This window comes from Lampetra planeri, chromosome 28 (genome assembly GCF_965212315.1).
Source record: "Lampetra planeri chromosome 28, kcLamPlan1.2.h2, whole genome shotgun sequence".
Classification (NCBI taxonomy): Eukaryota; Metazoa; Chordata; class Hyperoartia; order Petromyzontiformes; family Petromyzontidae; genus Lampetra; species Lampetra planeri.
Window position 1 is genome coordinate 53,024 of NC_136134.1, and position 23,814 is coordinate 76,837.

Consider the following 23,814-nt stretch of genomic DNA (forward strand, 5'->3'; position numbering starts at 1 on the left):
AAGCGGAGCGTCGGCCATCACCGCGAAGTGCTGCATCGGCGGCAACTCCTCGTCCTCTACTCCCGAGGTTGGTGTCCCCGGTACGCCGTCGTCGTCCCGACCTCGCTCGTGGGTACGGGTAGTCTTCCTCGTGTCCATACTTCTTGAAGACAGGTTTACTTCTGACGCCAGTTGTAATGTAGTAACTCGGCGGGAGACGACTTCACGGGTAACACACTCTTTATTTTATCAAACTCGTTCACAGGTGACTAACACCTACTTTGTATCTCGGGTGACAAACACCCACTTAGTATCTCGGGTGACAGACACCCACTTAGTATCTCGGGTGACAAACACCCACTTAGCTACTTGGCGACTAACGCCCACTGAGCTACTCGGATGACCAACATCCACTTAGTATCTCGGGTGACAAACACCCACTTAGCTACTCGGCGACTAACGCCACTGAGCTACTCGGATGACCAACATCCACTTAGCTACTCGGCGACTAACGCCACTGAGCTACTCGGGACACTCCCTGCCCGGGGTATCCGTCTCGACTGTGGGTCCCCAGCCCGACCCACGGGGGCGTCGGACCCCGGGTCCCACAGCCTCGCCTCCGAGCCACACAGGGCCCCGGTCCCCACAAGGACGGCGGGACTAGGGGTCTCGGGGCACTAGGTCTTCAGCTCCGTCTTCGGGTCTTCAACTGGGTAACTCTCCCCGAGTGCTCTCGCGCATCCCCCTTTATACCCCACCTGCGGACGTCGCTGCGAGCACCCACTTATTCGACCAATCGCTGGGCGCTGGCTACGATCCTGTTTTCCCACATCTCATCGTGCCTCACCACCCACGCCGCGCCGCCCCGTCATCTGTCACTCCCGGCGCGCGCGTCCACACCACGCCCACAACGCGTGCCCAACCCCGCACCCCGCGCCGTCCCGTGATCCATCACTGTCACAGTCGGCGCACGTCAATACCACCACTACACTTGCGTGCCAGCAGCCCTCAATGAGGACCACCACCGACATTACATGTCAACCGTTAGCACGCCCCGCCTTTCCAACGTGGCGTCTCCATCCTAAAACCGTGCACGTCGGCCATATCGGGGGGGAATTTCCATGTTACCACCCCACCGCCTTTCCGACGCGGCGTCACAACCAGTAGCACGCGTCGGCCATATCGGATGGGGGAATTTCCATGTTACCACCCCACCGCCTTTCCGACGTGGCGTCTCCATCCTAAAACCGCGCACGTCGGCCATATCGGGGGGGGGGGGAATTTCCGTGTTACCACCCCACCCCCTTTCCGACGAGGCATCACAACCAGTAGCACGCGTCGGCCATATCGGGGGGGACTTCAACCCAGTCTCTCTCCAAGACTCGCATCGCAGCATATAGCTGTACCGACCGAGCTGAGACCCAGTCTCTCTCCAAGACTCGCATCGCAGCATATAGCTTTACCGACCGAGCTGAGACGACCCATCGTTCACTCTCTGCACAACATGCACCCTAACAACTGAGGGATACAGTCCCAACGTAACGGGACAACTACACCTGAACACTACGAATCTCCAGCCTACTGTTTCAACGCGCCTCGGAGTGTTTCAATCTCCGGGCCGTCAGGGCGAGCCTACAGCTCCAGACGCACCACGGAGGGTCTCAACCTCCGGGCCGTCAGGACAAGCCGTCAGCCATTGCATGACGGGACCACACTGTCCGAGCCATGTGAGCGCACAGCCCACTAGGCTAGACATGCCACGGAGTGTTTCAATCTCCGGGCTGTCAGGTCAAGCCGTCAGCCATAGCATGACGGGACCACAACTCTCGTGTTAGACACGCAACACCCACTGGGCCATCCTGGTCAGGATCTGCACCACAAGATATTTGAGAGCCAGCACGACAATTCCAAATCCCTGGCAGCATGTCACCATCTCAAGATAAATGCCCCATACAGTCTATACATCGTTAACAATGACAGCACAAGCTATACATTAACAATCACGAACAAAGCTGCATACAAACTATACATTGTTAACAATCACTAAGCAAAGTTTCGCACACATATTGACAACACTCACGAGCGAAGCTCCACACAGTTTACCCAACAACAATCACGACTCTCCGACGACAACGAAGAAAATGTCAACAAAAATCATTAATCCGGAGCGCGTAAATGGACGAAGTGTCAGGGGCCTGGTCTCCCGACCTCCAACCTTTGGCCAGAGCAAAGGCAACGACCAGCGTGTCGGTCGATGTCCCGGCCCCGGTTACAGTAAGAATGGCGCTCTCACTGTCCGGTCGCAGCGCTGATGACGCGGTATGCTAGGTTGAAGCCAGCTGTCGTCCAGCGGTGAAGGTCGCAGCGCTGATGACGCGGCGTTGTATGGTTGGACCACGCTGGGCCCGGAAGTGACGTTGCTCCCAGCGGTCATTGCTCCCCCGGCGGAAGTGACGACACACCCGGAAGTATCCCCCACATTTGTGGCGAGAATGCCGGTGGCGTCCACCATGTTTGTGGCGGCGGCGGCGGCATGCTCGGGCGAGCGCTGCGCCTCTTCTCTCCCTCCCGCCATCGCCTGTGAGCGCCGCATCTCGCCCAGGAGGGAGGCGGTGGCGCAGAGCAGCTCTGCGAGGCGAAGCTGCGCCTCCTACATCCCTGCTCCCGACGCTGGAGAGGGGACGGTCGGCGGAGCAGACAGCTGCTCAGCCGGCGGTGCGGCGTCGCCGTCGGCCGGCGGTGCAGCGTTGCCGTCGGCCGGCGGTGCGGCGTCGCTGTCGGCCGGCAATGCAGCGTCGCTGTCGGCCGGCGGTGCGGCGTCGCTGTCGGCCGGCGGTGCGGCGTCGTTGTCGGCCGGCGTTGGCCGCCCCATCGCTGCTTGCTCCTCGACATCGCCGTCAGGACTGAAGGTACGTGGCTTACTTCTTGTCTCCATGGCCACTTCTGACTCCAAATGTTACGGGTTCCGGAGACACTTGTAGAGGTAACTTCTTTATTACAATCCAACACTCCAACAGTCCTGATACTCTGTAACAGCCTAGGTACACAGCCTAGGTACACAGCCTAGATACACTACTCTGGCTACGCTCTAGAACTCGCCCTCACAAGGACGTAGAGCCGGGAGTTCCAGAGTCCCACCACTGGCCCTCACAGCGTCCCAGGGTCCTCAGATGGCTGGTCTTGGGTCTTGAGCTACAACTGGCCCTGATCATCCAGGGAGCTCCCCTTTTATGCCTAGTCCCCAACGAGGGGTGGGGCCGTGTGCGCCCCCAGATATCCCACAGAGCACACACAGCCCCCCCCCCCCCCCGTTGGTGGCGCCAAGGGGCTTAAGCGCCTGGGCCGCCTGGGAACCCAACGCCTGGCGCCAAGGGGCTTAAGCGTCTGGGCCGCCTGGGAACCCAGCGCCCGGCGCCAAGGGGCCCAAGCGCCTGGGCCGCCCAAGGTCCCAGAGCCCCCCAGCAGCCCCTCCCCTCCCATGTCACTACAAATACACTCGTACGCGCGTGTGCACACAACGTGGCCATACGGTTGTCGTAGCTGTACCTTGCAGGTCGGGCACACAAACTCGCAGCCCGCGCGTGTGCCTTTGTCCTGCAGGCATGCTCCACACAAGACGCGTGTCCGCACACCAGCAGGTAGGGGCGGCTGTGTAACGTCCCAGGCTCCACTGGGAAACAGACAAATTTAAAATCCCAACCAAGGCATGGGATCAGAACAAGTGCTAAGGCAGCACCTGACGCGCAAAGACAGCGTCGACTTTTCCCATTTGAAAGCGACGACTCCTCGTCATCATCACAGATTAAGGGGTTGTACTTATGACGATAGACCTTATTTTCATTCAATCAGGTCTACGATTGAATGATAATCGTAGACCTGATTTTCATTCATTTAGGATTTTCTTTGGACGTCAGCTAATAAAGTACAGTAGATTATCGATTATCCGTGCTAATGACGGGGAGGACAGCCGCGGATAATTCAAAATCGCGGACATTAGATTAAAACATTTGAACTATAAACTTCATACATTAATAGTACATCTAGCAACTAATTTACCCGGTGGTATTGAAACAATTCTTACCTGCTTGTGTTGAACCAATGCTGCTTGAAATGATACAATAGCAGGATTTGACGATAAGTGTAAAAAACTATTCTGAGTTTATTGTCCGCTTATTTTATGGCCTGCTCAGATCTTCTTTCGGGGACTCAATTCGCTACTTTTAGCTCTGAACATCAAGCGTAGTGAGTGAGCCTCTATGAAGGCCAGCAGCGTGCTGTTAGTGGTCGTGTAAGCAGCAACACATCCGTCTTTGTCTCCCATATCTACACTCGCAATGAACCGAGCACTCATTTAAGGTCGAGCTGACCTAAGGGAGGCTCCCAAGAATGGTTAATATTCGATTTGCCGCTGTTTCTCCCCGTCAGAAATTAAATTCCCTTCACGCATCTTCATGTGGCGTCTCCATGAGACGACTGTAAATGCACGAGCTAAAGGCGTGTCTTTCTGTAATCGCCACACTGCCTTACGCGAGACTTTAATTTTACATTTTACATCATCGACTCCTTTAACGGATGTAGAAACTTGAACTTCTTTCGCACCGTACGTAGCCAACGGTGCTAATCCGATGTGCGGAGCAAGGACACTAAAACACAAAACGCGCGCGCATGGAGGCCGTGCTATAAACAATTACCTTTGATTTCCTGTCCGGGCAAGGACAATACAGTCCACTAAAACTACGAGCACGCGGCACACCACCAGTGGACCGTCTCCTACCGCGTGTGCAGGCGGTGCAACTGCACGGGCCCACACGGGTGGGGAGTTGCTGCGGTGCCATGCCACGTGAGCAGAGGGGGACATTGGCAGGTTTCAGTCTTGTTTCTTGCACCAGGCCCAGACTCTCACACAGAGACTCTCAGAGACCCACAGACTCGCCACACAGACTTACCACACACAGACTCACCACACAGAGACCCACAAACACACCACACAGAGAGACCCACAGACTCACCACACACAGAGTCCCGTGTAGGTACCTTCAGGCTGCGTCGACCTAGAGGAAGGCCAAATAGGGTTCAGATTTTCCCGCCACTGCCTCCAATCGCCCCGACCCGGAAGTAGAAGCGGGGGTGGTGGGTGGATGCCCAGGGGAGGAGCTGTCGGTTGGGCGTAGTCGCGTTGTATGACGTCACTCGACGGGGCGTGGCTATAGGGGGCGTGGTCACGTCATTTACGCTATTACGTCACCTGTGACGTCACTTCAGAATTTGAGTGGGTGTGAAGGAGACGCCTGCTTCTGAATCTTCAAGCTGCTTCATCTTCATCATCCTCATTATCAACTTTCGAACGGCTTCTGCCGAAGCCATCCAATCGAAAATCTTTACGAGGTGAGCTGTGTGGGTTCGTGGTGAGTATGTGGGTCCGTGTTGCGGGTTCGTGGTGAGTGTGTGGGTCCGTGTTGTGGGTTCGTGGTGAGTGTGTGGATCCGTGTTGCGGGTTCGTGGTGAGTGTGTGGGTCTGTGTTGTGGATTCTTGGTGAGGGTGTGAGTCCGTAGTGAGGATGCGGGTTCGTGGTGAGGTTACAAGTTCGTGATGAGGATGTGGGTTCATAGTGAGTGTGTGGGTCCGTAGTGAGAATGTGGGTCCGTAGTGAGGATGTGGGCTGGTGGTGAGGATGTGAGCTTGTGGTGAATGTGTGAGTCCGTGTTGACGATGTGAGTCCACTTGTGATAGCGGTGACATCGCCCTCCACTGACTCTCTCCTTCGTCCCCCTCTCCACTCTCCACGCAGAGACGCTGAGAGATTTACGGAGCACAACAACGCTACTCTCAGAATTAGCGCCATGGTATACGTGACCCCCTTCACTCAATATATGAACCACACCAGGACTTACAAACACCACCCACACCTACAAACACCACCCACACTTACGAACACCAACACTAACGAACACCACCCACACTTACGAACACTACCCACACCTACGAACACCCACAATTACGAACACTACCCACACTTATGAACACCCACACTTACAAACACCCACACCTATGAACACATTTTTGTTACAGCCTCAAGGGGACCGTTGTCTTTGTGTGTGTGTTGACGAGTCTACTGCACCTTTGTCTATGTGTGTGTATGTGTGTATGTGGGGAGCGGTAGTGTAGCCGTTTGCGCACTCTGCCACGAACCTGGCGACCCGGGTTCGATTCCCGCTCACGGCCAACACCAGTGACGATTATTTGAACCGGTCCTGGGCCTCCCCTAGGTCGACTCAGCCTCAAATGAGTACCTGGTGTGGTGTGTAAACATCGCCACTGTAGAGATAAAGGTGCTGCCCACCCACCCCCTAGTGTGCCGTGCTGGCCTTCATAGGTGCTCGCTAACAGCACTTGCCCCAACAGTCTGTTACAGGCTATACGGGGGATCTTTGTCTTTGTATGTGTGTATGTGTTTGTACGTGTGTGTGTATGTGTGTGTATATGTATGTGTGTAGACGAGTCGAGCTGGAGCGAGTGGGAGGCAGCCTCCGTCTATCACCACGTGGAGTGCGTTCACCTCCGGGACCGGATTAATCCGCAGCAAATCACCCAAAGGTGAGAGAGAGAGAGGAGCAGGAACATCATCAAAGTCTAAAAATTATAGCAGCTCAAATAGCAGCAGCTCAACCAAGTGGCCTGATATCAAATCATCATCATTGTAATCGCTTGGAAATGCACAGCAGCAGCGAAAAACATATTCTTGGTTCTTTCGGTAAAGTCACGTAGAATGGAAATAATAAAATAATGAAAATTAAACATTAATCAAATTAAATTCTCACGAAGTTTCGGCCACAAAGCAAGCAGCCATCCTCAGGTGAAGAACAGAGCTGTTGGAAAGACAGCGTCCTAATGAACACTGCAAAGTTTCGATTTAAAGCTTTCATGACTGCAGGGATTCATCTTCTTGGTTCTTTCGGTAAAGTCACATAGAAGGAAAATAATAAAATAATAAAAAGAAAACAAAATTATTCTCACGACGTTTCGGCCACAACGCAAGCAGCCGTCTTCAGGTGGAGAACAGGTCTGTCAAGTAGACAGAGTCTGAAAACGGCTGCTTGTGTTGTGGCCGAAACGTTGTGAGAATTATTTTATTATGTTTAATTTTTATTATTTTATTATTTTCCTTCTACGTGATTTTACCGAAAGAACCAAGAAGATGAACACTGCTAAGCTTGGCAGCGTATTTTAAGCTGGGTGGGAGGAGGAGAGCGCCTTGACAAAGGAGTTTACATATCAACGGAGGAATTTAGCATATAGATGACAAATGCCGATATGGGGTTAGTCACTCCTTGTGGAATGTGTAGGCGGTGGGGGGTCTCAAAGTCATATTAATGCTTGTGTATTATGTAGGATGAGCAGTAATAAAGGGGAGGGAAATTTTAATAATAAATAACTGCAACAGCCCAAACCACCGCGTATCAAGCTAGTGCATTACGTGGAAAACAAAAAAGGAGTTTCTAAAGAACTGCAAATACCCTACTACCATACAATAAACCGATGTGAAAAAACTAAATATAAACTACATCAATATAATCAATGTACTCAATATACTCTCCAATAAGCTGAGCTATTAACATTAAGTAACTGGGTATATACTACACTAAAAGATTACCATATAGTAAACTGATAAAAAACTAAAATATAAACTACATCAATATAATCAATAAGCTCAATATACTCTCCAATAAGCTGAGCTACTAACAATAAGTCATTATACATTACACTTATATGTCGAAAAAAGTAGCGTTTTTTCCTTAACGTTAGCACCATGGAAAGCAGAGAGCGTTGTTCAGACGGACGAGTCCATCTATGCTCGGAACGGAGGAGGGGGGAGAGAGAGAAACAACCACGGTGTTGTGCTACTCTGTCCTGTGCTGCGTTACAACAATGCTATAAACTAGACTTCTATACATTACAATATTATACCTTCCAATCTAAACTACACTGTGTAATATCGTATACGCAGCCCAATATACGCTCTAACATACATTATATTGATATGCCTCCAACTAAACTTTTTTCTACATCACACGACTATACACCGTACTATACACTGCCATAGACAAACCCCAACATTGAATTATACACTCCGTTACTATACACTACCCTATAACTTAGACTATACATTGTAATATTACACTATGTATTATTCTACAAACCCTACTGTATACCACACTGCTGTCTATTCACGATACATTACGATACTATATATTACCTTATACATTCTATTAAACATTACACTATTGTACTATTTATTAATATACAATCTACTATACACCATACCATTGACCGTCGCGTGAAAGGTACTAAGAGGAGGCAAAGAAATATGTAAGTGGGAGAGTGGTAGCAGGAAACTTGCAGCGGAGCAAAGACTCTGATCCGTGAAGAGAATACAAAAGCTATATAGTCAATGCCAGCGAATTGAATGCGGTCTGAAAGTCACCGTAAACGTGAACACAATCAATCAAGACCCGAAATGGTTCATCACATCCTTCCAATGATTGCTGAGCCAGAATCCATCTTCTCGGTTGAAATTGTCTCTGTGTTTGTATATTTGGATGGCCTCATGAACGAATCTCTCATGGTAGCCGGATGACTTGAAGAGAACCTCCATCTTGGAGAAGTCAATGTCATATGAGCCCACTGAATTATAACAATGGTCTGCCACGGCTGAGGTGTTGGTCCTACCGTGTTTCAGGTCTGCTTTGTGTTCACAAATGCGGTCCGAGACATGTCGTTTGGTTTCCCCAATGTAACTGCTATGACAGGGGCAACTTAGTTTGTAGACACCAGGGTATGTCTGGAATCACATATTTTACAGACGGGACCAGATCACGGATTTTATGTACTGTGGTGAATCGGACCGGGATCTTGTGTTTATTCAGAATTTTGGAGATCTTTTTTGTGACCCCCGCAATGTAGGGTAAGGTGATGGTTTTGAATGGCTCATCAAGATGGTCCTTCTTCATAGTTGGAGTGATGGCTTTGCGGATTGTGTAGTCGAAGTAACCATTCGCCTTGAGAGCTTGGTGTACGTGCTTGAGTTCACTGGCAATCTGTTCCTGGTCGGAGATGCATTGGGCTCTATGGTGTAGAGTCTTGATGAGGGAATTCTTCTGGGATGGATGGTGGTGGGAATCCGGTTTTAGGTAAGCATCCGTATGGGTAGCTTTCCTGTAGACAGAGTGGCTTATTGAACCATCAGGTCTCTTTTTTATGAGGACATCCAAAAAGGGTAGCTTGCCATCTTTTTCGACTTACATGGTGAATCTGATGGCTGGGTGTATGGAATTGATGTGGTCAAGGAATTGGTCTAGAGCAGGCCGGCCATGTGGCCAGATGACACAAGTGTCACCCACGTACCTCTTCCATAAGGTTGGGCGTAGAGTGACAATCTGGATGGTGTCAGTCTCAAATTTCTCAATGAAAACGTTGGCTACTACCGAAGATAGGGGGGGGCCCATTGGGGTGCCCTCAGTTTGTTTGTAGAAAGTTCCATTCCAGGTGAGTTATGTATTGGTTAAGCAGTGTCTCACCAGGGGGGGGGGGGTACCTCAGTTTTCAGTCCTTGATGAACCAAGTCTTCAATGATTGCGATGGTGTCAGGTACAGGAACTTTGGTGAATAAGGAAGCCACATAAAAACTGACAAGCAGGTTGTCTGGGGACAGGTAAATACCATTGATTGTCGATGCCAGGTGAGTAGAGTTTAGTACCGCAGAGGTGTTTTTTCCAGTGAAAGGCCGCAGGATTTCAGACAAAATACGAGCCATCTTCTTGGTTCTTTTGGTAAAGTCACGTAGAAGGGAAGTAATAAAATAATACAAATAAAACATAACAAAATAATTCTCAAAATTATTTTGTTATGAACCAAGAAGATGAATCCCTGCAGTCACGAAAGCTTTAAATCGAAATAAAATACGAGCCAGTTCGTAGTTGGGGAGTTGATAGAGACGATGGGATGAAGGGGTGTATCTTCTTTATGTATCTTTGGTAAGCCATATAATCTTGGTAGCCTGGCCGCAGAAGGTTTCAACGAGAACTGTTTGCACCATTGGAACCTCATTTGCCAGTAAAATTATGATAATTGGTTTTTTACCCTTCTATCTGGCAACAAAACTGACACCTTTTTTACAAGGAGTCATGTTTACATAGACCACAATACCTGCAGTCATAATGCAAACAAAAAACATAACTCTGATAATGTATACTGTCCTGGAAGTTGATTGGTCCACACCCGAGACAGCTTTCCTTAGAGCCTAGTCTCACATGGGTTGGACCAGATGACGCCAAAAGGCGCACAACTCAAAGACAATGCACCATCAGAGTATGAGAGCTCGGGGTCAGTATTTACACCATTGGAAACTCATTTGCCAGTAAAAATATGATAATTGGTTTTTTACCCTTCTATCTGGCAACAAAACTGACACCTTTTTTACAAGGAGTCATGTTTACATAGACCACAATACCTGCAGTCATAATGCAAACAAAAAACATAACTCTGATAATGTGCACTGTCCTTGAAGTTGATTGGTCCACACCCGAGACAGCTTTCCTTAGAGCCTAGTCTCACATGGGTTGGACCAGATGACGCCAAAAGGCGCACAACTCAAAGACAATGCACCATCAGAGTATGAGAGCTCGGGGTAAGCATTTACACCATTGGAACCTCATTTGCCAGTAAAAATATGATAATTGTTTTTTTACCCTTCTATCTGGCAACAAAACTGACACCTTTTTTACAAGGAGTCATGTTTACATAGACCACAATACCTGCAGTCATAATGCAAACAAAAACATAACTCTGATAATGTACACTGTCCTTGAAGTTGATTGGTCCACACCCGAGACAGCTTTCCTTAGAGCCTAGTCTCACATGGGTTGGACCAGATGACGCCAAAAGGCGCACAACTCAAAGACAATGCACTATCAGAGTATGAGAGCTCGGGGTAAGCATTTACACCATTGGAACCTCATTTGCCAGTAAAAATATGATAATTGTTTTTTTACCCTTCTATCTGGCAACAAAACTGACACCTTTTTTACAAGGAGTCATGTTTACATAGACTACAATACCTGCAGTCATAATGCAAACAAAAAACATAACTCTGATAATGTGTACTGTCCTTGAAGTTGATTGGTCCACACCCGAGACAGCTTTCCTTAGAGCCTAGTCTCACATGGGTTGGACCAGATGACGCCAAAAGGCGCACAACTAAAAGACAATGCACCATCAGAGTATGAGAGCTCGGGGTAAGCATTTACACCATTGGAACCTCATTTGCCAGTAAAAATATGATAATTGGTTTTTTACCCTTCTATCTGGCAACAAAACTGACACCTTTTTTACAAGGAGTCATGTTTATATAGACCACAATACCTGCAGTCATAATGCAAACAAAAAACATAACTTTAATAATGTGCACTGTCCTTGAAGTTGATTGGTCCACACCCGAGACAGCTTTCCTTAGAGCCTAGTCTCACATGGGTTGGACCAGATGACGCCAAAAGGCGCACAACTCAAAGACAATGCACCATCAGAGTATGAGAGCTCGGGGTAAGCATTTACACCATTGGAGCCTCATTTGCCAGTAAAAATATGATAATTGGCTTTTTACCCTTCTATCTGGCAACAAAACTGACACCTTTTTAAATCCTTTATATTAAGTTCGCGTGCTTGCTTGCTTGCGTGCTTGCTTGCTTGCTTAGGACCGTGCAAATGTTTCGGTCGTTTTTTAACCCACTTCCCGTGATCCAATCGAGCTGACATTTTCCACACAGACTCGTTGTGCCAGACAATTATTGTTCGTGAAAAAAAATTTCCCAAAATTTTACACTTTTTAGGCAAAAAAAATGTATTTTACATATATTCAAATAGAACGCATTCATGGCTTTGGCTGAACGTCAGAGTGTAAGAGCCCAGAGCGTAACCCCTCCACAGGCCGTGGCGGAGTAGCGCAGTTGGTAGCGCCCTCGCTTCCCATGCCAAAGGTCGCGGGATCGATCCCCGCGTCCTCCACAGGCGAATATATTTTTAAATCCTTTATATTAAGTTCGCTGCCACGCATATAAAGGATTTATAGTGAAAAACTTTGTTTTTACGGGTTATACTTATTTACATTGTCTTTGAGTACATGGCCCCGTCCATTGTCCCTTTGATGCGGTGAAGTTGTCCTGTCCCCTTCGCAGAAAAACACCCCCAAAGCATAATGTTTCCACCTCCATGTTTGACGGTGGGGATGGTGTTCTTGGGGTCATAGGCAGCATTCTTCCTCCTCCAAACACGGTGAGTTGAGTTGATGCCAAAGAGCTCCATTTTGGTCTCATCTGACCACAACACTTTCACCCAGTTGTCCTCTGAATCATTCAGATGTTCATTGGCAAACTTCAGACGGGCATGTATATGTGCTTTCTTGAGCAAGGGAACCTTGTGGGCGCTTTGTGTAGGTCTACAATCTTGTCCCTGACATCCTTGGAGAGCTCTTTGGTCTTGGCCATGGTGGAGAGTTTGGAATCTGATTGATTGATTGCTTCTGTGAACAGGTGTCTTTTATACAGGTAACAAGCTGAGATTAGGAGCACTCCCTTTAAGATTGTGCTCCTGATCTCAGCTCGTTACCTGTATAAAAGACACCTGGCAGCCAGAAATCTTTCTGATTGAGAGGGGGTCAAATACTTATTTCCCTCATTAAAATGCAAATCAATTTATAACATTTTTGACATGCGTTTTTCTGGATTTTGTTGTTATTCTGTCTCTCACTGTTCAAATAAACCTACCATTAAAATTATAGACTGATCATATCTTTGTCAGTGGGCAAACGTACAAAATCAGCAGGGGATCAAATACTTTTTCCCTCACTGTATAAGGTAATATATAGTATCGTAATGTATCGTGAATAGACAGCAGTGTGGTATACAGTAGGGTTTGTAGAATAATACATAGTGTAATATTACAATGTATAGTCTAAGTTATAGGGTAGTGTATAGTAACGCAGTGTATAATTCAATGTTGGGGTTTGTCTATGGCAGTGTATAGTCCGGTGTATAGTCGTGTGATGTAGAAAAAAGTTTAGTTGGAGGCATATCAATATAATGCATAATGTTAGAGCGTATATTGGGCTGCGTATACGATATTATACAGTGTAGTTTAGATTGGAAGGTATAATATTGTAATGTATAGTAGCAGGGGCGGTTTCTTCATTAGGGCGATTGGGCGACGCACCACCAATGTCATTCAACCACAGAGTCACGCTAGCCGTCACTGTGCCTCTGGATATAGTCCAATCAGCGTCATGTCACGTTCTGTGGAGTACCGCCTCTTTTTGGGCGATTTCACTCCGGCTGAGAATCGCCCCGAGTGGCCCCATAGACTTACATTCAAAGATGTTTTTTTTCGAACGGGGGCGCTGCAATGCATTCTCTATGGCTTCCGGGAGGGCTCGCCCTAACGTGCTTACGTCATCATACGTAAGCACGTTTCATCCAACAATATAATTTGTCGCCACCTAGTGGAATCTTTAATAAAAGAAACTTGAGTGGATTGTATATTAATAGTGAGTATAGAAACAAACACGATGTATTGTAAGTCATTTTATTTTTCATTAATATTAAAGAAGTGAAGTTTCCTTTACATGCTTAAGCTGTTAATTTATCCATTGCATGGGTGGACCTCATCCTTATCAATCATCCAGACATTTGCCCCCCCTGAGAGATTTTGCAGGAGCCGCCACTGTATAGTAGTCTAGTTTATAGTATAGTTGTAACGCAGCACAGGACAGAGTAGCACAACACCGTGGTTGTTTCTCTCTCTCTCCCCCCTCCTCCGTTCCGAGCATAGATGGACTCGTCCGTCTGAACAACGCTCGCTGCTTTCCGTGGTGCTAACGTTAAGGAAAAAACCGCCACTTTTTTCTACATAGAAGTGTAATGTATAATTACTTATTGTTAGTAGCTCAGCTTATTGGAGAGTATATTGAGTTTATTGATTATATTGATGTAGTTTATATTTTAGTTTTTTTTATCAGTTTACTATATGGTAGTCATTATATAGTGTAGTGTATACCCAGTTACTTAATGTTGATAGCTCAGCTTATTGGAGAGTATATTGAGTACATTGATTATATTGATGTAGTTTATATTTAGTTTTTTCACATCGGTGTATTGTATGGTAGTAGGGTATTTGCAGTTCTTTAGAAACTCCTTTTTTGTTTTCCACATAATGCACTAGCTTGATACGCGGTGGTTTTGGCTGTTGCAGTTATTTATTATTAAAATTTCCCTCCCCTTTATTACTGCTAATCCTACATAATACACAAGCATAATATGACTTTGAGACCCCCCACTGCCTACACATTCCACAAGAGGTGACTAACCCCATATCTGCATTTGTCATCAATATGCTATATTACTCTGTTGATATGTAAATTCCTTTGTCAAGGCGCTCTCCTCCTCCCACCCAACTTAAAATACGCTGCCAAGCTTAGCAGTGTTCATTAGGATGCTGTCTTTCCAACAGCTCTGTTCTTCACCTGAGGACGGCTGCTTGCTTCGTGGCCGAAACTTCGTGAGAATTAAATTATATTATGTTTTATTTTCATTATTTTATTATTTCCCTTCTACGTGACTTAACCGAAAGAACCAAGAATATGAATCCCTGCAGTCACGAAAGCTTTAAAGCGAAAAAACACTTTGAATAAAGCGTGGCGATGGTGATCCCTCAAAATGTGAAGGGGAACAAATCCATGCAATGACCACCACAGAGACCCACAGAGACACCCATATATACAGAGACCCACAGACACCCAGACACCCACAGAGACACCCATAGAGACCCTTAGACCCACAGAGACACCTATAGACACATCGAGACCCACAGATATACCCATAGATACAGAGACACCCATAGAGACCCATAGACACACAGAGATACCCAAGGAGACCCCAAAGACACATAGATACACCCTAAGAGACCCATAAACACACAGAAACACCCCACAAAGAACTAGCTACGTGCAGTGCGAACGAAGTTCATTATCCGTACATGCACCCTGTACCGCTCCGTGGGTCTCTGAGTATCAGTCTCTGTGGGTCTATATGGTTTTATATGAATATGGGTCTCAGTGGGTCTCTGAGGATCTTTGTGGTTCTCTGAGTCTCTACGAGTCTGTATCAATGTGCACTTAGAGCATATGGTTGCCACATGGGGATGACGATGATGACGACGACGATGAGGCTGACGACGACGATGATGATGACGATGATGATGATGATGACGATGATGATGATGATGGTGATGATGATGACGACGACGATGACGTTGATGACGATGATAATGATGATGACAATGATGATGACGACGACGACGACGACGATGACGACGATGATGACGATGATGACGATAATGACAACAATGATGATGACAACGATGATCATGACGACGATGATGACAATGATGACAATATTGACAATGATGATGACAATGATGACGATGACGACGATAATGATGATGACGACGACGACGATGATGATTACGATGATTATACCAGCCACTTCGGTGGGGGGCTTAACCTGGTGTGTGCGTAAACAAAATTAGTTTAAAGTTTAAGTTGTTGTCACGTGTGCAGCGATCCTTAGTCTCTTCAAGCCTCACCTGACTGAGCGCCAGAAGCTGGAGCTGGCCGCCATGCAGGAAGTTTGGTTCTTTACTCTGGATGGGGAAGGAAGCTCACGAGGGGGAGTGAAGAACGGAGAATTTGATTACGACGACAACAACTACATCCTTGTGAGACTCACACACAGACACACACACACAAAGATACAGACACAGACAACAACAACAACCGCCATTCGCCACTAAGTGGCGATGATGTCACCACGACGCTTGTGCCAGGCCATGTGCACCTTGAGGCCACGTGAAGTGTCGAACGCCCGCTGGCAGGAGGTCACGGGACAGACCCAGGTGCCACGGGTTGACTGACTGAGACGACTGATTGATGTACCACCTGTGCCCCCTACTGTGCCAACTTGCTGTGCTTTAGCCACCCGGCGCTCCGCTCGTTGTTGTGAGCGTCGCTCCTCCGCCCTCTGTTGTTGTTAGAGGGCAACTGCGTCCAACTGCCCAGTAGCATCCTTCACGAGCCTCCTCCACGAGCCTCCTCCACAGAGCCCGATCTTGACACCGCTGGTACCAGTCATTGGCAAGTCCACTCAGTTCCACGTCCTCCTGTACCACATCACTCCATCTCTTTTCTAGCCCGTGCCGCGCCCGTTTAGCCCCCTCGATCCGGCCAAACAAAAGCTGTTTGGGCATGCGGTGATTGGGCATGCGGGCTACATGGCCCAGCCAACGCAGCCTTGCCTGCCGGAGAAGCTCACCGATGGGACTTTGTCCAGATCTTTCGAGGAATTGTGAGCTCCTCACACAATGCAGCCTGGTTAAACCCAGGATTGATTGTAGGTAGGCCAGCCTAAATGTTTCTAACCGGCAGAGATGTTCCATTAGGGGGGTCTACGTTTCGCAAGCGTAGAGAAGGGAGGGAATGACTGTGGCCGAGAAAACCTGAAGCTTCGTACAGAGCGATAGACCAGGTAGTTTCCACACAGCGTTAAGCAACCGATAAAAAGATAATGCCGCTCGACTGATTCGGAGTGAGACCTCTACTGTTAAACCGGAGTCGGTCATGAGCACACTGCCCAGGTATGGGAAACTCTCCACTCTTTCCACAACTGCCCTATCACCGATTGGGAGTTGTGGGGGTGGAGTGCCCGATGTTACAAAATATCCAGGCAGGTGCTTCGTTTTGGTGGGGCTGATGGTAAGACCCCACCTCTTAGTGGCACACTCCAGTTTCAGCAGCAGCACCTCCAACTCCTCCTCTGAGTGAGCCGCAATTACCAGGTCGTCGGCATACATAACGTGGTTGACCAATAGGGAGCCATCCCTTGACCACATCCGGGCATCGATGAGCCTCCCATTGTATCTGTACCAGATGGAAATTCCTCCAGTACAGCTACTGAAGGCTTTACGAACTACGTGGTCGAAATAGATGTTAAATAATGTTGGAGCCAGAGGACATCCCTGTCGCACCCAAGGTGTACAGGGAATGGCTCTGACTCCCGGCCACGTAGTTTTACCCAGGCATGCTCACCATCATGAAGGTCCTTAATGAGCGTGAGCAGAGGGTCAGGGACTCCGAAAGCACGAAGAACAACCCAGAGCCCAGGCCTACTGATGGTATCATAGGCCTTATAAAGCAGAGATGTAAGTCTTGTTGGAATTCCCTACACCTCTGCTGTAGCAGAGGGACAGAAAATATGGCATCTGTGCAGGACTGCCCTTTCCTGAAACCGCAATGGGGCTCTGCAAGCCTCTCCTCAGCGTGCCTAGCAAGGTGATGTTGAATAATCCTTGCCAGGAACTTTCCCGGCACACTTAGGATTGAGATGCCCCTGTAGTCCCCCTTCTTGAAGAGGGGGACCACCAGGGCATCCTTCCAATCCTGCGGAACCCATCCAGTGGCCCAGACTGTTGTGATGATGTCATGTAGGGCAGTCTGCGCATAAACGCCACCCTCCCTCAGCATTTCGCTTGGGAGATCATCTCTGCCCGGTGCCTTTCCTGATCTCAGACTCTGGATCGCCTTCAGTACTTCCTCAACGGATGACACCTCAGCCAGCCACTCACAGGGGGTGACTTCCTCCTTCAATATTTGAGGCACCGCAGCCTCAGCAGGGCCATCCCCACTTTGTCCCATGATGTTTTCCAGACTGAGGGATTCCCTCTCCCCCAGGACCTCACGGTAATGCTCAGCAAATCTGCAAACCTGTTCCTGGGGGTCACAGATTGGATCACCATTCTTTCCCCTAATGATGGTAATAGGTGTGGCACTGCAGGTTACTTTTTTGATGGGAGTTAAATAGGGATTTGTGATCGCGGGCCATTGAGGCTGACTCTATTTCCTCAGCAACCCGCGACACCACCCATCCTTGCAGCGCCTCACGGCTCTCCGAACCTCCGAGCGAAGGCTGCGGTAAGCCTCCTCATTCTCTGACGTGGAATGCTTTAGACGATTAGAGTGGGCCTATCGCTTTTTCTCAACCATCCGGAACACCTCCTCTGTCAGCCAGGGTCTCTGGGGAGGTCTGGACCGCGTACCCAAAGCAGCCATTGCAGCTGCATGAGTCACAGTCCTATACCTCGCCCATTTACCCTCGACATCAGGAGGAGTGGGGGACGATGGCAACCCCAGCCACAAGCGATGATGTAATTCTCGCTTGCAACTTCCATCAGCTAGCTGAGACCAGGCCACCTTAGGTTGGAATGGGGTCCTGGGTGTACACCCACCACCGGAGTGGAAGAATGGCAGGCGCATCTTACAGATAACAAGTCGATGGTCAGAGGGCAGATCAGCTCCACGTTAGGTCCTGGTGTCAAGGACATGGGCTCGCATCCACTGGTCCGTCAATATGTAGTCCAGCAGATGTTCTTGCTTGGATCCGGCATGCATCCATGATGTTGTGTTGATGCGCCGATGCCAGAACAGCGTGTTGGTAATTACAAGCCCATGGGCTGCACACAAATCTATTAGCCTCCTACCGTTGTTATTGAGCTGATCTGGCCCATGCCTTCCAATCACTCCAGACATTGAAGTCAGCCAACACACTCACACAGACACACACACAGACACAGAGGCACACAGAGGCACTCAGACACACACAGACACAACCACACTCATTCTAGATTTGAAATTTTCGTGACTGCAAGAATCCATACTCTTTAGTTCTTTCGGTAAAGTCACGTAGGTGAAAAATAAAAATATAATAATAATAAATAACACACTCATACCCACACTCATACCCACACTCATACCCATAGAGACCCACAGAGACACCCACAAAGACCCACAGAGACCCAGACCCACAGAGATGCACAGAGACCCACAGTTGCCCACACAGAGACACTGATACCCATAAAGCACCACAGATTGGCTACGTACGGTGCGAAATAAGTTGAACATACACACATACAGAGACACCCAGACACATAGAGACACCCACAGACACTCACAGTGATCCACAGATTAGCACTGTTGGCTACGTGTGACCTCCCCGTGACCCCCACCCTGACCTCCCGTGACCTCCCCGTGACCCCTGCAGGTCCAGAACGAGCACTTCTATTACCGCTTCCAGCTGGACAGGAAGATTGGGCAGGGTGGGCAGAGCGTGGTGGTAAGGTGTCTGGACCACAAGACTCGGACGATGGTGGCTCTCAAGATCCTCGCCTCACCCTCCACGTGAGTGGGCCCTGGCGCAGCAGTGTAGTCAACAACAACAATAACACCACCAACAACAAGAACAATAAACAAACACACACTATGGGACTGCTGCTGGCTGTGAAGCACAACAACAAACAATGACTGAACATCCTTTACTTGACTCTCCACCACCTCCCCACCACCACCTCCACCTCCCCACCACCCTCACCGCCACCACTGGTTGTGTGTTGGAGACTAACCCCACCACAACACTGACAATTGACTTTGACATTTTCCAACACAACAATCAGTTAAGTGCTGAGCAAGTAGCGAGCTGGCCAAGCATTTTTTGTTTAGGTGACAAACCACCTCAACCAATTGGGCGTGTGTCAGGTGGCGGGTTTAACAACACAACATTTATATTTACATCATCCAACCCAAACTCACCTCTATTGTGGATACTATTGGTCGCGACAGACCCACGACGACTACTCAGTGTTATACACACAGATCCACTACTACTACTCAGTTTTACACACACAGACCCACTATGACTCAGTGTTACACACACAGACCCACTACTACTACTCAGTGTCACACACACAGACCCACTACTACTACTCAGTGTTACACACACAGACCCACTATGACTCAGTGTTACACACAGACCCACTACTACTACTCAGTGTCACACACACAGACCCACTACTACTACTCAGTGTTACACACACAGACCCACTACTACTACTCAGTGTTACACACGCAGACCCACTACTACTACTCAGTGTAACACACACATACCCACTACTACTACTCAGTGTTACACACACAGATCCACGACTACTACTCAGTATTTCACACACATACCCACTACTACTACTCAGTGTTACACACACAGACCCACTATGACTCAGTGTTACACACAGACCCACTACTACTACTCAGTGTCACACACACAGACCCACTACTACTACTCAGTGTTACACACACAGACCCACTACTACTGCTCAGTATTTCACACACAGACCCACTACTACTACTCAGCGTTACACACACAGACCCACTACTACTACTCAGTGTTACACACACAGACCCACTATTACTACTCAGTGTTACACACAAAGACCCACTACTACTACTCAGTGTTACACACACAGACCCACTACTACTACTCAGTGTTACACACACATATCCACTACTACTACTCAGTGTTACACACACATACCCACTACTACTACTGAGTGTTACACACACAGACCCACTACTACTACGCAGTGTTACACACACAGACCCACTACTACTACTCAGTGTTACACACACAGTCCCACTACTACTACTCAGTGTTACACACACAGATCCACGACTACTACTCAGTATTTCACACACAGACCCACTACTACTACTCAGTGTTACACACACAGACCCACTATGACTCAGTGTTACACACAGACCCACTACTACTACTCAGTGTCACACACACAGACCCACTACTACTACTCAGTGTTACACACACGGACCCACTACTACTACTCAGTGTTACACACACAGACCCACTACTACTACTCAGTGTTACACACACAGACCCACTACTACTACTCAGTGTTACACACACAGACCCACTACTACTACTCAGTGTTACACACACATACCCACTACTACTCCTCAGTGTTACACACACAGACCCACTACTACTATTCTTAGGTTTTTTCGGTAAAGTCACGTAGGCAAAAAATTGAAATTAATAAAAGTTAAATGAAAATAAAAATAAAAATCATGACATTTCGGAGGCAACACAAGCTTCCGTCTTCAGGTGGAACTGTCACAGCCCGACAGCTGTATCATTTAATTTTGTTTTTACCTACGTGACTTTACCGAAAAAACCTAAGAATCTGAATCCTTGCAGTCACGAAAGCTTCAAATCTACCACTACTACTACTACTCAGTGTTACACACACAGACCCACTACTACTACTCAGCGTTACACACACAGACCCACTACTACTACTCAGTGTTACACACACAGATCCACGACTACTACTCAGTATTTCACACACAGACCCACTACTACTACTCAGTGTCACACACACAGACCCACTATTACTACTCAGTGTTACACACACAGACCCACTACTACTACTCAGTATTACGCACACAGACCCACTACTACTACTCAGTGTTACACACACAGACCCACTACTACTACTCAGTGTTACACACACAGACCCACTACTACTACTCAGTATTTCACACACACAGACCCACTACTACTACTCAGTGTTACACACACATACCCACTACTACTACTCAGTGTTACACACACAGACCCACTACTACTTCTCAGTATTACGCACACAGACCCACTACTACTACTCAGTGTTACACACACAGTCCCACTACTACTACTCAGTGTTACACACACAGACCCACTACTACTACTCAGTGTTACACACACAGACCCACTACTACTACTCAGTGTTACACACACAGACCCACTTCTACTGCTCAGTGTTACACACACAGACCCACTACTACTACTCAGTGTTACACACACAGACCCACTACTACTACTCAGTGTTACACACACAGACCCACTTCTACTGCTCAGTGTTACACACACAGACCCACTACTTCTGCTACGCAGTGTTACACACACAGACCCACTACTACTACTACGCAGTGTTACACACACATACCCACTACTACTACTCAGTGTTACACACACAGACCCACTACTACTACTCAGTGTTACACACACAGACCCACTACTACTGCTCAGTGTTACACACACAGACCCACTACTACTGCTCAGTGTTACACACACATACCCACTACTACTACTCAGTGTTACACACACAGACCCACTTCTACGCAATGTTATACACACAGACCCACTACTACTGCTCAGTATTTCACACACAGACCCACTACTACTACTCAGCGTTACACACACAGACCCACTACTACTACTCAGTGTTACACACACAGATCCACGACTACTACTCAGTATTTCACACACAGACCCACTACTACTACTCAGTGTCACACACACAGACCCACTACTACTAAGTGTTACACACACAGACCCACTACTACTACTCAGTATTTCACATACACAGACCCACTACTACTACTCAGCGTTACACACACAGACCCACTACTACTACTCAGTGTTACACACACAGACCCACTATCACTCAGTGTTACACACAGACCCACTACTACTACTCAGTGTCACACACACAGACCCACTACTACTACTCAGTGTTACACACACAGACCCACTACTACTGCTCAGTATTTCACACACAGACCCACTACTACTACTCAGTGTTACACACAGACCCACTACTACTACTCAGTGTTACACACACAGACCCACTACTACTACTCAGTGTTACACACACAGACCCACTACTACTACTCAGTGTTACACACACAAACCCACTACTACTACTCAGTGTTACATACACAGACCCACTAATACTACTCAGTATTACACACACAGACCCACTACTACTATTCTTAGGTTTTTTCGGTAAAGTCAGGTAGGTAAAAAATTAAAATTAATAAAAGTTAAATAAAAATAAAAATCATGACGTTTCGGAGGCAACACAAGCTTCCGTCTTCAGGTGGAACCGTCACAGCCCGACAGCTGTATCATTTAATTTTAATTTTTTACCTGCGTGACTTTACCGAAAAAACCTAAAAATATTAATCCTTGCAGTCACGAAAGCTTCAAATCTACCACTACTACTACTACTCAGTGTTACACACACAGACCCACTACTACTACTCAGTGTTACACACACAGACCCACTACTACTACTCAGTGTTACACACACAGATCCACGACTACTATTCAGTATTTCACACACAGACCCACTACTACTACTCAGTGTTACACACACAGACCCACTATGACTCAGTGTTACACACAGACCCACTACTACTACTCAGTGTTACACACACAGATCCACGACTACTACTCAGTATTTCACACACAGACCCACTACTACTACTCAGTGTTACACACAGACCCACTACTACTACTCAGTGTCACACACACAGACCCACTACTACTACTCAGTGTTACACACACAGACCCACTACTACTACTCAGTGTTACACACACATACCCACTACTACTACTCAGTGTTACACACACAGACCCACTACTACACAATGTTACACACACAGACCCACTACTACTACTCAGTGTTACACACACAGACCCACTACTACTACTCAGTGTTACACACACAGACCCACTACTACTACTCAGCGTTACACACACAGACCCACTACTACTACTCAGTGTTACACACACAGACCCACTATTACTACTCAGTGTTACACACACAGACCCACTACTACTACTCAGTGTTACACACACAGACCCACTACTACTACTCAGTGTTACACACACAGACCCACTACTACTACTCAGTGTTACACCCCCATACCCACTACTACTACTCAGTGTTACACACACAGACCCACTACTACTACTCAGTGTTACACACACATACCTACTACTACTCAG

At 47.7% G+C, this 23,814-nt stretch overlaps 1 protein-coding gene across 1 annotated transcript in view; it reads left to right on the forward strand.

Moving 5' to 3' along the window:
- The first annotated feature begins 5,239 nt into the window (after positions 1–5,239).
- Positions 5,240–23,814, forward strand: part of LOC144728242 (dual specificity tyrosine-phosphorylation-regulated kinase 3-like) — a 58,401-nt gene continuing 39,826 nt past the window's right edge. The window contains exons 1-5 of the mRNA XM_078607548.1: positions 5,240–5,364; positions 5,769–5,823; positions 6,475–6,574; positions 15,642–15,799; positions 19,174–19,310. Of these exons, the coding sequence (XP_078463674.1) occupies positions 5,821–5,823; positions 6,475–6,574; positions 15,642–15,799; positions 19,174–19,310 (398 nt within the window). The 5' untranslated portion in view covers positions 5,240–5,364; positions 5,769–5,820. The remainder of the gene's footprint in view (positions 5,365–5,768; positions 5,824–6,474; positions 6,575–15,641; positions 15,800–19,173; positions 19,311–23,814) is intronic.